The sequence below is a fragment of the Vigna unguiculata genome, chromosome 3, assembly GCF_004118075.2.
Source record: "Vigna unguiculata cultivar IT97K-499-35 chromosome 3, ASM411807v1, whole genome shotgun sequence".
Classification (NCBI taxonomy): domain Eukaryota; kingdom Viridiplantae; phylum Streptophyta; class Magnoliopsida; order Fabales; family Fabaceae; genus Vigna; species Vigna unguiculata.
The window spans coordinates 33360860-33375795 of NC_040281.1; the positions used below are offsets into that span (position 1 = coordinate 33360860).

Below are 14936 nucleotides of genomic sequence, written 5' to 3' on the forward strand. Positions count from 1 at the left end.
TTCCTCTTTTTTCCTAGTCCATATTTTTGTATAAACGTGATAGCCATTTCTCACCTAACAAAAGAACGCCATTGATAGCCATTATAATGTGAATTTGAAGCGTGGAAATGTGGAATATCCACTTTCATGTGAGGTGAAGACTTTGTTTCCATTATAATTATTGAATAAAAATTAGCCACAAAAAGTTTTATTATTGTATACATTTAATTGCACAAAATAAGAATTCCATTTTCTCCTGTAATCAAAAGAAATCTTCTATAATAATTGATTGGTTGAAGCAGTATAATTATACAGTTGAAGCGGTTAAATGGTAATAACGATGAAAAGTTAGCCCACGCGGATTGGAAGAGTGTGTGAGTTGACATTGAAAACATGGTTGAGTAAGGAAGCAACTAAATCAAACCAAAGGAAACGCAAAAGAGGAAGTAGAAGAAGATAATATAATTAGGCGAGTGTTGAAGAAAGGGTTAAGTTTGAAGCGATGAGTTCGGGAAGCCATAGTGATAAGGAGAAGGAGAAGGAGAAGCAGAGGGTGAGTCGCACGTCGTTGATACTGTGGCATGCTCACCAAAACGACGCCGCAGCGGTGCGGAAGCTCCTGCAGGAGGATCCTTCGCTGGTTACGGCAAGGGATTACGACAACCGCACCCCGCTTCACGTCGCATCCCTCCACGGCTGGATCGACGTCGCCAAGTGTCTGATCGAATTCGGAGCCGATGTCAACGCACAAGATCGTTGGAAAAACACCGTAATACTATTATATAATGATCACGATTAGTATTCTCAGCATTATTATTTCACTTATGCTTGATTGTGAAATGGTGAATAAACTTTAGGTTTTGCTTGTTGTTGTGAACAGCCTCTGGCGGATGCGGAAGGAGCTAGGAAGACTGATGTGATAGAGCTTTTGCAATCTCATGGAGGCTTGTCTTATGTGAGGTTTTTTTAGTATTGTGTGTAATTCTGTGTTTGTGTTGTGAATGGTGAGTGAAGTTGAGGTTTGATTTTGAACGGTGATGGTCGTTGCAGGGGCAAACTGGTAGCCATTTTGAACCGAAGCCTGTTCCGCCGCCGTTGCCTAATAAGTGTGACTGGGAAATCGAACCTACCGAGCTTGACTTCTCCACCTCCACGAGAATCGGAAAGGTAGGTTTCGCCTCTGCGTTTTCTTGGTTTGACTTTGGTCAACGGATTTCAAAGCCTACTCTTTGCTTTGGTCAAACTCGTTGTTTCACTACATTTCTGCGACTGTTGCGTAACACTGACATAGATTTGTGCAATGCTTTAGTCCCTGTAGTGGCAAGTTTGAAGTATTTGCTCGTAATCGTCATCCAAGGACGGTTGTCCCGTTTCAAGCCTTTCTATGGCGATTCTGGGAAAAAGAAAAAAAAGTTTCTGTTCGGTTTCATTCCTCTCAGACGTTTTTTGTGCGTTAAAAGCTGTTTTCTAAAACAATTTTACACTAAAGATCAATCAATTTCTCATCTGAAATGAATGTATTAATTTTTTTTTTCAAAACAGGTGTTCAAAAAACCCAAGAACAGAAACAACTGAAAAGTGTTTTTTCCGTTGTCTTCCTTTTGTTTTCTTTGAAGGCTCTGTTTATGTGTTCAGTCAGAGGATAAAGTTCATAATAATCTTACCTGGACTGAACAAGATTTTATTTGCTGAAGGATATATATGATCTATGCCAAAAATATCAAGACCTCTTTTTCCAATGGTTTAATTTATTTTCGTGTATGTCTTTATGTTTCATGAAGGGGTCTTTTGGTGAGATTTTAAAAGCCCATTGGCGTGGAACACCAGTTGCTGTTAAACGTATTCTTCCATCTCTCTCAGAAGATAGATTGGTGATGTGAGATTCTTTCTTTTGCTCTGGCATTTGTTTCAATTTGGTTGTTTGCTAGTGGTCGTTGTTTCCAATGCGAATGCCTTTAGATTGCTTGTGATTGCTGACGTTGTTAAAACGAAGGTCTAGTGTTTTACTTTTACCTGTTTTCTGTCAGAATTAGGAAAGATTTTGACAATTTAATTAAGTGTTTTGCTGAATGTACTCATGATTTACTCTAAACCTATTGGATATTGGATGCGTAGTCATCTCTGTTTATGATAAATGATAAAAAAATTAAAGGAATTGGGGAGGGGGTGTTGCAGCATATAAATCGTATGTCAAAGTTTTTTTTGGAATTCTCATATTTTTTGGGTTAATTTTTATACAGTCAGGACTTCAGGCATGAGGTCAATTTGTTAGTGAAACTTCGACACCCCAATATAGTTCAGTTTCTTGGAGCTGTCACAGACAGGAAGCCCCTTATGTTAATCACTGAGTATCTAAGAGGGGTATGTGAATAAAATATAACTCCTTCAGATTGAGTGAACTTAGTTTTTGAGGTAGCAAACCGCTTTAAATTGAACTTCTGTTCGTTCATAAATAGGGTGATCTTCATCAGTACCTCAAAGATAAAGGTGCACTTAGTCCAGCAACAGCTATCAACTTTTCCATGGATATTGTGAGGTATGGTATCTTTGATATTTTCTTTTCCTATTTTTGTGTTATAAGAAAAATATTAAGAATAAAAATTAAATACATTAGAGAAGGAGGAACCACTGAAAAATTAAACCACGTCAAAAGCAAATTACCAAAATGCTCTCCTCCAGTTATTCTTACATCTGTTATATTACACCAGTCGGTCTTCTGAACTGTCTCATTGTGCTCCAGCCGCAGTAGCTCCTCGTCTCTCTTCAACCCTTTCTTGGCCCGAAACCTCAGCTCACTCTTATTATCATTCAAAGTCCTCTCAGTAATCCGGATATTAACTAACTTGCTACTTTCCTTTTCAGGCATTCCTTTATTTTCTTCTAACACGGTATTCATGTGCTCCAATTGTAGATGCATAGCTTTCAAGATCAAATAATCATCTTATTCCTCGTTGTATCTTCAATTAAAAGTTATGGTAAAATCTCTGCATAAAATGTTAGTGAACAAAAGCGAAAGTCTCACAATAATATTCTCCCATGTATGCGTGCTCAAATAAGGATCATACACACTCGTATTTGTTAGCACGATTTGACTTTTACCCTCTAATAATAACATGCTCTCTTGACTTCTACCGCTCAATTCTTTCAGTGGAGAGCTTAAATGTCACTAAATAAGATCGAGAGTAATATCCCAGTTGCTAGCTGGCAGATACCAAGGGGCTTAGGACCATTTCAAACAATTTTATGGTCAAAGATCAAAACAGCCGAATTTTTTAATGTACAAAGCCCTTTATTTGCTTTTGGTTCTTTTTCTTTTCTTTTTTTTTTTTTGCATATGCTCTTCTTTTTCTATTCTGTTTCCTTTTATAAAATGCTTAAGTGGAAGTGAAAACAATTCAGGGTTATAGAAAGATAAGCAAAAATACTTGGTGTGGGCAAATCTAGAATATCTAAGATGGATAATTGACAAGAAAGAGATGAATGCAACAACTTTATGGTTACAAATTAACAACTAATAAACACAAGTATGGATGAAAAAGAAGGATTGGTGATGATTCCAGTAATAGTGACCAAGAGAATTCATAAAAACTGATAATTTACCAACAAGGATATGAAAGAAATAGTTATAACTCTATGACAAACTGTCAACAAACAAATAAGGATGTAGAAATGAGAAAATAATTGAGGAATATAAGGAATAAAGTTCAAAATGCACAAGTAGTTTTTTAGTACTTCCTTTTAATATGAAACTACCAAAAGAATAATATTTAGCCAACAATCAAGAACCTATGATATCAAACTAATGCAGAGAAGAAGATGGATAAGAGGTATATGTGTGATGAAGGATTATCTTGTTCCTTTTTAAGATTATTGAATATGGTGTGAGTTGATTAAGAAAGCTAAGCGAAATCCCCACTGGACATTAAGATAGCAAGCTATCTAGATGTGAAGGTTTCTTTCACAAAGCTCAAGAGAAGAAGATGATGGATTGATTCAAAACAAAAAGGAAATGGAAGGCACATAAACCATAGAAAACCAAGAACAATTAAAGGAAGAAGAAAACATAAAATGGAAAGGAAAGAAATGGTAAAAATGTGAGAAGCACGCCACTACAAGGCTAGGCTAGAAGCCATGGCAACCTTGAAGATGAGTGGATGTGTGCCGCCACTTGCTATGCAAGATAAGGCTTAAAAGTATTCACTCCCAAGGGAGGAAACTCTCACAAATGGTTGAGACACAAGAGTGTTTTTACTTCAAAATGTTCAACCCTTTTACATGTCTAGGAGCACCCCTTATATAGAAGAGTTTAGGGGCCTCTAAGCAAATAAAAGATACCTAAGGATGTCTCTACAAAAACCTAACCCTAGCTTCTAGAAACTAGGTCAAATAAGGTTACAAAAAATGAGAAACAAAAGAGCTAGCTATGGTGTGTGCAAGGCTAATTTCGTTCTAGCACAAAAGGAGACAAAGAATGTGTCTCATATGTCTCCAAGAAGTGGCCAAAGAGTGCTAAAAACAAAGGAGACCAAAGGTACATAGGTACACTTGCTTCATGCCTTTTACTTTATGCTTTATGCCTTTGCTTTACTCTCTCTTCCACATCATTTATGCTTCCCAATCACCATGCGCCACCTAGCATTGCTTTCTTACTCCTAATTAACCTACAAAGCAAATAAACATAGATTAGCATGTTGGCTTAAGTCAAGTCAACTATAGTCAATAAGTCAAACCTAGTCAAAGGTCAACAAGTCAACTAAAGTTGATTCAACTAAGTCAACTTTGGGAATCAAAAATAATAAACACAAATGAAAAGGGATGAAGGATTAGTGAACTTCCTTTCTAAACATGCTTAGTCTTCTTAAGCATGTGTCTTCATCCTTGGTTGGGGTCAATCCTTCATCAATGTGGACAACACAGAAGCAAGTCTTCAATTGAAATCTGATCCCGACTATGTCTAACTGCAATCCCTAAATCCCACAATAATGCTCACCAACTAACCAGAAATGGTAAACTTTGACCCCATTAGAATTTTTGCTGTCATGGACTCAAAGGTGAGGAACTTACCACAAGAATCACTCTCGAGTGCTAGTAGAAGTTTACAACCCCTAAGGAGAAAAGAAACTCTAATGGAGAAGAGAATTTGAAACTTCTTATTCAAATTAATGTTCAATTCCAAAAATAAATCTTGTTCTTACTTTACATGGGCAAAACATAACCAATAAAAATTTGGTCATAATTAAAATAAAAGACAAAGAAACAAACCTAAAATCCGTAACCAACTGGCAAAAGAAAATCCTAAACTATTACTAGCTCAAATTAGACCTTATCGATTGTTCAAGACTCATTAATTTCAACTAATTATTTAAGTTATGCTTTACTTTCAAACATAGCCTAAACTACTCCATTTAGTCTTCCAAAGCTTCATCGTGAAGATCCATACTGTCCCATCGCTATCCATGTTTGTTTTACGAATTATAGCTTCTAGGTTTGCTTTGGTCTTTTAGCTCCCATAGGTGTACAATCTCTTTTCATTGGACCTGGACCAACAAGAATTACCAATCCATCACTTGTATTTGGCTTTGGCTAGCCTTCTTGATCTCCATCAAATAATATGGCCAGTGTATAACTAAGCTAATTTGACATCAACCTGTATTTTATCAACACAGATAATTGAATTAGTAAATCTAGAGGAATCTGTTTACATACATTTTCACTTAATTTGATCAATATGCTAAAGAATATTTTGTTGATATTGTTTTGCAGAGGAATGGCCTATCTTCACAATGAACCAAATGTCATAATTCATCGGGACCTAAAGCCAAGGTAAGTTGGTTATTATGGACAACATGCTATGACTGCATTTCAAGATGTATTGTGATAAAGACTTGGTTATTATGAGGTGCCTAAGTCCTACATCAAGTAGTATAGGATACCTGTTTGAGTATTTAAATGTTTGGATCTTCCTTCCTTAGTAGATAACTTTTGAGAGTAAATTTCCAAGTTCTTGGGTGTTTATGTATTGGTATCAGAGGTGGTTGTAGATATCAATAAAGGACCAAAGTGTTGTAGAGTGAAAGCTGCTTAGCTTTTGAGGGTTGTAGGGTGAAACCCGCTAAGATGTTGACTCTTTGGGATGCTGCTATGATAAGGACTTAGATATTATCAAATGCCTAATCCCACATTGAGTAGTATGAGATGCTCAATAGAATATCTAAGTGTTTTGTTTTCTCTCCTTAATGTCGTGTTTTTATGGTGAGTTTCCCAATGTTTGGGTCCTTATCATATGGCTTATAAACAAATTGAAGAAACTAGGTTGACTAAATTTTGTCTTACATACATTCAGCTGGAATTAAGAAGCCTCTGTATTATATGTTGAAGTTTGTTTTCTAAAATTTCAGGAATGTTCTTTTAGTCAATACTAGTGCCGACCATTTAAAAGTTGGAGATTTTGGATTGAGTAAGCTTATCACTGTCCAGAGTTCTCATGATGTATACAAGATGACCGGTGAAACTGGGAGCTGTGAGTATTCTCTGAATTTCTTTTTTATAATATTAGTATCCATTCTTATGCAAAACTTAATTTTTTTTCCTTGGGGATGAAAAAAGACCGCTACATGGCTCCTGAAGTTTTCAAACATCGGAGATATGATAAGAAGGTTGATGTGTACTCCTTTGGAATGATTTTGTATGAGGTAATTCCGCTTGCTTAAATACAGAAATTTTATCTTATACAATTTGAGCTAATTGTAATGCATGATACCTTTATTTCATGCAGATGCTTGAAGGTGAACCACCTTTTGCGAATCTCGAGCCTTATGATGGAGCAAAACGTGCTGCTGAGGGTCAAAGGCCTTCATTTCGGTCAAAGGGTTATATCAATGAATTGCAAGAGTAAGTCGTTTATGATAAATTTCTTTCATTCATTTTTCTAGGTCTCTATTTTGGAAGGTAGCTCTTCTAAATTTGAGACGTATAAAATGGCTTTCACTTAACAAACCATGTTTGAGATGTATAAATCATTTCTAGGCTTGCATCTTATAGCTGAAGCTTTCGAGAGAGTAGGTCCTTTACATTACTTTAAAAAAAGTCAAATGTATTTCGTGATGTCCTGGCGTATATCTTAAAATCGTTACTGTCAGAAGTCCACCTACTTTAGATGGGTCTTATAAACGGACTTACAAGACGCTTCCATTAGAGGAAGATACTTCATCTCAGAGCAATGCATAAATTGATCATATCCTTGACATTGTCAGTTTGACCTCCCATTTGTTCAACATCTGACTTAGGACTGATTTCTTCTCTTTGCTTTGTTACTATTTGGTTTGATTTGAAAATTTTCAACTGTACATACTCTAGTAGGGTGTGTTTAAATGTTCTATGATATCTAAAGCCATGCGATACGCCATTGCTAGGGTTGCTATTTATATTTGCCCAAATGTCACGAAAGACATTAGTTTTATTGTCCCATTTTTTACCTTTACACTTAAAGGGATGGTCAATAATGGTTATTATTTTGCCAACCTTCACCATAAATGGAGCAACCTTGGCAACGCTTACTATTGCTGTTTAGTACATCTAACTTCACAAACCACCAGTTGACTAGCATTAATACGATTTAACTCTTTCTTTCTGACTATTTCACTAGAGGTTCTGGTATGCTTTGTAAATTAGACTAATAGAAGTTATAGAAAGCAAACATTTATTTCGTTTAGAGCAGCCCTGGATCATACAAGTAATCTAATGAACTTTGGCCTTTCATGTTCGTAGATTAACGGAGCAGTGTTGGGCTCATGACGTGAATCAGAGACCACCCTTCTTAGAGATCCTTAAACGTCTTGAAAAGATCAAGGAGAATTTACATTCAGATCATCACTGGCATTTGTTTGCATCTTAAATGTCTAATAGCATTTATTATGTTCAGAAACTCAGATGATTTATTTATCACTACCATCTGGTTTGCTGCCGCATTTATGGAGTGATTGGGCCAACTGGAAATCCTGCAAAGTCAATACTTGTTTTCAACTGTTTGGATTAATGAGCAGAACAGGTGATTTTAATTGCCTGCCTTTGGTTTCTAGTATTTTTATCACATTTAAGCTCTCGTCTCATTCAAGTGAGATTGTATACAATTTGTTGCCTATGTGTAAAAGCGTTTCAAGTGTACAAACTAATTGAGTAAGTAGGTCACTTCATGCAATCCGTTGTTTTATGTTCCACCTAATATTAGTTTCACTTTGCCTTACCAATTCCTTTGGTATTAGATGCTATCAACTTTTTTGGGATTGCATTTCTGGTAGCAGTTTCTTGTTGGTGGTTTCACGTGAATTCAAGTGGGGGAAAAATTGTTGTTTTAAGTTGTAGATGTAAAGACCGTCAGGAACAAATACCAGCTCCAATCGTACTTCCTGCTTAAAACCTTTCTTCTTTTTCTTTTTGCACAAAGTGTATTTTATTTACAGCAAAAAGTTTATTCCTTCCGTAGTTTAAATATTACCTATTGAACTTTAATCTTTCACATTAAAATCTTATCAACATACAATTTAAAATTAAACTGTAATCATTTTCTTCGTGCAATGATACATATATTATATATATGGTACAAGGTAGGCCCACCTTTTACGTGTAATCCTAAACTGAACAATCTAAGCATTTTTGCTTCCTACCTAGTTCCTTGGTTCATGGAAGCCAATTTCTAATCATTCTTCAGAAGAAAAAAAAAAAAATCTTACCTTTGGTGGTACTTTTGTCTTCCATATTCTTTCTAACTTTTCTATGTAGCTTGCTGCCCTTGTAGTACTCCATAAGCATATTTCATTGTATAGTGACCACCCATGCTTGCTTTCTATTTCCACTCATCTTGCAGTTGTTCTTTCATTTCCACCCTTTTTAGAATCTCCTCCACCTTACTTAGACATTCCTTTTCCCTGACAAACAACTCTCTTCTCCTATAAAGCTCCACCTCCATATTCCTTCTTCCCACTTTCTTATCTAACTAACAGTATCCAATTTCTGTTATGATATTATGAATAAAATATTAAACTTGGTACACAATGACCTCTGTTGTTGTTCCTTCCGGATGTCTGAACCTTACTTCATTTCTGTTACCAAGATTCCTTTTAGTTTTTTCATTAAACCATCCCTTTTGACCTTCGTTTCTGCATACTTTCTTTACATCCCTTCACCATGTAAATGAGTTTCCATTGTTTGGAGTAACATGCTAACAAGTAATCGTGTAATTTCAATATATGTAAGCATATACCCCTTAAGGTATACGGGGGCTATAGTGTTACACATGGCTAGGGTACCCTATATGGTACATGGTCCAGCCAAGTACATGTCGGTCCTGTAGACTGACATGTACTCGAACTATGCTACCGAGTCAAGTTAGTATAGACTATCATTCAAAGCATGTATATCCAAGGTTAATTATTTCAATTTGATTACTAGGTAATTAGGTTAACTAAAGTCCAACTAGGTAAGACTAATAAACCCTAGTATAAGAGGTACATTTTATAAAGTACATGATTACGTTTTCTCTAACATTTCAGACTGACTTTGGTATCGAAGTGTCTTTTGTAGACACATTTTTCTCTGTTCATAATCTTGGAAGACTAGTTTCCTTCGCGATCGAGTTCATGAACTTCTGAAACTTTTTAAAAGATTTTACATGATATATTTTGAACTCAAACAAGAAATAAATTAATAAAATAAATATCGAAAAGAACAAAGAAATAGAACAAAAAGAGAGAAGCATAGATTTTTTTTTTTTTTAAGAAACATAGAAATAAAAATGAAAGAGGATAAAATATTTCCAATTCTTAATATTCATTTTTTAGAAAATATTTAAGGAATTTTGAATGATTAAAATATATTTTTCATAAACTTCTAATTATCTTATCCAAAAATCATATTTCCTCATAACATATTTTAGATAGTCTAAAAAATCAATTATCATTTTATGAAATTTCTATCCAAACACATTATAACTTCTTGGAACATCGTTTTTCTAAAATTTTCTATTAAGCAATATATTTAGCTATAAATATTTTTAAATTCTCTAAAAGTAACAAATTGCTTTCTTAAAATTTTCATCTAAGCAAAGAAAGGTAAATTGAACTTCAACACTTTCAGGATGCCTGCAAATCATCTGTCCCGTTTAATTGTCTAATTGTGTTTCTCCAATAAAAATTTGATACAAGTTCTCCTTGAATAGAGTGTGAAAAGAACACAAGATACGAGTTTTGTGTTCTTCAACAAAACACCATGAAAGAGCTGCAAGTGTTTAGACGTTTCTCAATATGAAGTAAAGATGTCTCTCCATACAAAAATCCCAAAAAACTGAAACCCTCTTATATTTTCCCCTCCATTTGCCACAACTTAATTCATTTTCGTATCTTTTACTTTTATTTTCTTCTATATTTCTCTTTAAATCAAATACATCTATTTTATATTTTCTTTCTCACCTATTTCCATTATATCTTTTCTATTCTCATGTACTCAAACTTTCTCCTCTTTACCAAACGGACCGAAATGTTTGCTAAATGGCTTGTTGTAAAACACAATAAAGAGCACCTTGGATCGAAGAACGCCAAAATTTCCTTTGAAAGTCGTATTGCCATAACCCTGATATGCGTTTAACAAAGGAACATATTTGTGATTTTTGAGATCAAACTGACTACCGTTATGCGTATCCTCTGGATAAATTAATGCTGGAATATTTTACAAGATCACATAGGAAAAATGTAAGAACTATCACAAAATTTCAAATAAGTTTCTTTTTCTCGAAGAATGTCTTCAAGTGCCATAGTTGCAGCCCTGCTACTGCTAAGCAGACAAAGAGCGAAAGCAAACTCAGCCAGAACATTCTGTTATTGGTTGCCCTATTCAGTTCCTGCATTTCTTCTTCTCTGCAAATTAAAAAGCACAAACTAGTAAGAATAATGATTTTACAACATCCAATCAAGTAATTCCACAAACAAGAATAATGTTTGATTTACTTTTCCTATGCCAGCGTATTCAATTAAGAATTTTCAGGCAATGCTTGGTTACCTTTCACGAAGATAAAACATCTCGTCATGAATGGAAGCAACAGAATCTTGCAACTTCCTTAGCTCTAGCTCCATTACCTGGTATAGGTGAATTAAATTGATATGAGAATTGTTATTTCTTCTATCAAACATTGTGTCAACAAATATTACAACTTTTTGCAATGTAATTGAAAATCAAAGAGTCTCTTCAGTTATGCAACAAACAACAAATGGGAGGGATGGGAAGGCTTTGAGTATGTTCTGGTTTGCTCAAGAATATGGCATAAATTTTAGTGACATCAACCGGACTGAAAAGTAAACTCCAGAAAATAGATAGTCTGGAGGAACAATACAAATTAAAACAATAATGCAATCATTCAAGAAAGTCAATTTTGTAAACAGAGAATAAGCCAAAAAAAGAGCTGACTAGCACTTATAAAAATAAAATAAATGGCAGGTAGACAAAAATTTATAGGTAGGGAAAATATGTGACACATTTGTATGGATGAATGTGGTTTCCATTCAACATACACATTATACAACAGTAAGAAGACTTCCATGATTAGGAACGTATCATGCCCTATAAGCTTACCATGACTAGAAATTTCATCAATGAGACTAATCTTTAGTTCTATACAGATCTCTACCACAGGTAAGGGAAATCAGACATTACTTGATTGATCAGATTAGATTGAGCTTGAGGCAGTAAATGACAAAAAGAGGATCATTCATTTCTTGTCAGTATATGCAGCATAAGCTAGGTGATTGACTGAAAGACTCGACTTCTAACTTCCTTGTTGTACATGACTAACACAACAACAACAATAAAAACCTTATCCTAAAAGAAGAGATCCTTCATGGATCACACTATGTAATTTGACTCGGTTAAAAACCAACTCTTTCAAGTTATTTGCCATGAGATCCTCATAGCAACACTGAATTCAGTCCAAATAAGCTCTCTCACGAAAACTATGCAACAACCAAGTAAATCTTGCAAAACAAATTCATCTTTTTTCCAAATCTTTAAGCATAGAAACAACCATACCACTATACTCAACACCAAAATTAACAGCTAGAAACACGGCGGTAGTGTCGGATTACTCACATCAATTTGCCCCTTTTTAGCAACATTAGACCAATCCTTGGCTGCCACACCGGTTTTCCAATCAAAATCCACAGTCAACGTTATCGGGGGATTGTGATCTATCGCCCAAAAACAAGACATGTAATCTCCAGCCTCCGCTGCTGCGAACGCAAACTGCCCTGTCTGAACGCGATCCCCGTAGTGATAGTTGTTCCCGTACGACGAAGTCACCTAAAAAATAAAAAGAACAGGATTACCATTTAACACGAAACAAGAGAGCAGGATCCGATTCACTACTGGGACCGAAAAAGTTTCAATTTTTGGCAGTGGGGTTTATGAAAATACCCGAACGGTGATTCTGTGGGAATCGGGCAGAGGTTGACCCTCGTTGGGATTAACGATGAGGTACTTGCCGACCGTCATGGAATTGCTCTTGATGTCTTCGGATATGCATTTGGTGTGACCAGATTGGAGTTCGAATCGAAGGGATTGGGTTGAGGAAGAAAAGAAGGGCAAAAGCAGAAGCGAAAGGTGCAGAAGGGGTCTGGGGTTTGCCCAAACCATGATGAATGGATTGTGTTTGGTGAGAGAGAAAAGTGGACTAGTAGAGATTAGGTTATGGGCGTGAAGTGAAGGCGGAGAAGAAGAATCAGAAGAGATTTAGCAGCGATGGATGAGAAATTATTAATTTGGTAATTCAAGTATTAACCAAAACAAACAGGGTGCTAACTACTACTCCTACTGTTGCAGCTGCACAACCACGATGCCCATCTCATTGTCAAACTTTCAATCTTACGTGGCGCCTTTTCATTGGAACTTACACGTAGCATTCATTGGAGTGATTCTCAGGGATACCATCATAAATAAATTATACTATTTAATAATATAAAAATAAAACAGGTAAATAAATATTGCAAATTTTATTTTGTAACGCTCAACAATTTTATCTTAAAACATCAACCGTTTATTACACTATATTTTCCTTAGTTAAATTTTTAGCCATTCGTAAATTTAGATGTTTTTAATTAAATATTTGTCAATTGTTTTTTATACTAAATTTTCAAAAAAAAGTATATTTTTAATTGAATTTTTATTATAATATTTTATTTATCACGTCATCTTGATTAAATATAAGCTTTATGATTAATAAAATAATATTATAATCAGTACAAAATAATAAATAATTTTATTATTTTAATATTATTTTATATTAATTGTATATTTTCATATTTTTAATATATAAATATAAAAAAATAAAATAATGAAATAAGATAATTAATAAATTGTCTAATTAAAGAAAAAACTTAATTAAAAAGTATAAAAAATTTAAATAGAACTGATAAAAAGTTAATTCAAATACTTAAAACTTAAAGCCAATTTTTTCATTTTCATTCTCTCCTTCTCTCCTTTCACACTCTTGAACACAGTGGTTGAATTGTGGTTTGATTGAGTGTTGTATTTTTATAAAACACGTTCTTTACTTAAAATACATATGTATTTCACTTACCATTTAACTAAATACTTATCAAAACTAAAAAACTGAAATATGTTTTTATATATCGTAACCAAACAAGCCCTTGGTATTCCAGATTCTTCTGACTTTGTGTCTACCTACTTCCATGTTAGTTGACGGTTTTGTGTGACCTCCATGTCGCTGCATTAAATTTGTGTCTTTACCATCAGCCATATAATTTGGTTCTGTGGTTATGCCACAAAATGTTGGCACCTCAAAGTGGTGAGTGATGTGTGGATGGTTGAATATAATTCTTCACTTTTCTTTCAAATCCTAAGATAAGTAATCAAGAATTTTTTAATTATGAGTTATTTGTCATGTTTAATTTCTTCAAGAAAACCTTAAAAACTGTTTTCATGTATTTTTATTATCATTATTAATTTTTTACTAATACAAACACTACTAGAATTTTTCATATTTTATAAATATTTACTTTTCAATTTTTTTACAAAAATGTGTAGAAAAAGTCTTTTTTATTATTTTTCTTGTGAATTTTAATCGGTAGATAATACCTTCGTAATTAATTAATTATTATGAAATTTGAAAATTTCTAGAAAACTTTTTACAAATTTTTTCATAAAAAAGTAAATTTTCTTATAAAAGAAAAATTCTCAACAATTTTCTTGCAAAAAATCAATTTAAAAATCGGTAAGTACTTATTATTTAAATGTGAATTTCGCAAATAACTTTTTTACATATTTTAAATTTGTAAGTAATTTTCTTACGCATTTTAGATTTGCAGTAATTTCTTGAAAAACTAATCTCCTATTACTTTTTCTTGCGGAATTGAATTTGAAAGTATATTTTTTTCTACTACTATTTTTGCAAAAAATTTCACAAAAAAAAATTTATAATAAATTTAAAAAAATATATAATTAATATTCAAGGTCTAGTTATTTTAGTTTTTTATATATTTTTTAATGTAATTTTATCCAAATTTAAATATGTTGATATATTTTATATTTTACATTTTAACTAAATAATCGATTTTTTTAGTGACAAAAATGAAAACATTCAAATAAGGTTGAAACGGACTATTATGAAAAATAAATGAAACATTCAAATTTTAAACTATAACAAAAATCATTATCAGGTGCCAATATGAGATAAATGTGAAAAAATTTGGTTAGTTGACGTGAGTTTTTAACCATAACATTTTTTAACATACAGTGAATAGATGGAAACCAAAGGAATAAAAAATGGAAGCTACATGCAATGCTCCTGAACAACCTAAATACTATTTTCTAACTTAATAAGAAAGCATACAATTTCAAGTTCCAAAAATGGATTCTTAGAAGCATTTACATTTCACAACTCCCATTGCTTCAATCTC

The 14936-nt window shown here is 33.7% G+C and overlaps 2 protein-coding genes across 2 annotated transcripts; one reads left to right on the top strand and one right to left on the bottom strand.

Annotated features, from left to right (window-relative positions):
• Positions 1-324: 324 nt before the first annotated feature.
• Positions 325-8221, top strand: LOC114179112 (integrin-linked protein kinase 1). The gene is made up of 11 exons (XM_028065331.1): positions 325-748; positions 860-934; positions 1030-1146; positions 1761-1855; positions 2220-2340; positions 2436-2515; positions 5743-5802; positions 6378-6499; positions 6586-6671; positions 6755-6870; positions 7747-8221. Exons 1-11 carry the CDS (start codon positions 482-484, stop codon positions 7871-7873), a joined length of 1266 nt encoding a protein of 421 aa, XP_027921132.1. The 5' UTR covers positions 325-481; the 3' UTR covers positions 7874-8221.
• Positions 8222-10557: 2336 nt separating this feature from the next.
• Positions 10558-12825, bottom strand: LOC114176005 (transmembrane emp24 domain-containing protein p24delta9-like). The gene is made up of 4 exons (XM_028060882.1): positions 12436-12825; positions 12112-12321; positions 11029-11105; positions 10558-10886 (listed from the first exon to the last, which is right to left on the bottom strand). Exons 1-4 carry the CDS (start codon positions 12652-12654, stop codon positions 10742-10744), a joined length of 651 nt encoding a protein of 216 aa, XP_027916683.1. The 5' UTR covers positions 12655-12825; the 3' UTR covers positions 10558-10741.
• Between the last annotated feature and the right edge of the window lie 2111 nt (positions 12826-14936).

Coding starts and splice junctions, on each gene's coding strand:
- LOC114179112 (XM_028065331.1), top strand. CDS start 482: ATGAGTTCGGGAAGCCATAGTGATAAGGAGAAGGAGAAGGAGAAGCAG. Junction 1,147..1,760: donor CCTCCACGAGAATCGGAAAG/GTAGGTTTCGCC, acceptor TGTTTCATGAAG/GGGTCTTTTGGTGAGATTTT. Junction 2,341..2,435: donor TCACTGAGTATCTAAGAGGG/GTATGTGAATAA, acceptor GTTCATAAATAG/GGTGATCTTCATCAGTACCT.
- LOC114176005 (XM_028060882.1), bottom strand. CDS start 12,654: ATGGTTTGGGCAAACCCCAGACCCCTTCTGCACCTTTCGCTTCTGCTT. Junction 12,322..12,435: donor CCCACAGAATCACCGTTCGG/GTATTTTCATAA, acceptor TTTATTTTTTAG/GTGACTTCGTCGTACGGGAA. Junction 10,887..11,028: donor ATGTTTTATCTTCGTGAAAG/GTAACCAAGCAT, acceptor TTTAATTTGCAG/AGAAGAAGAAATGCAGGAAC.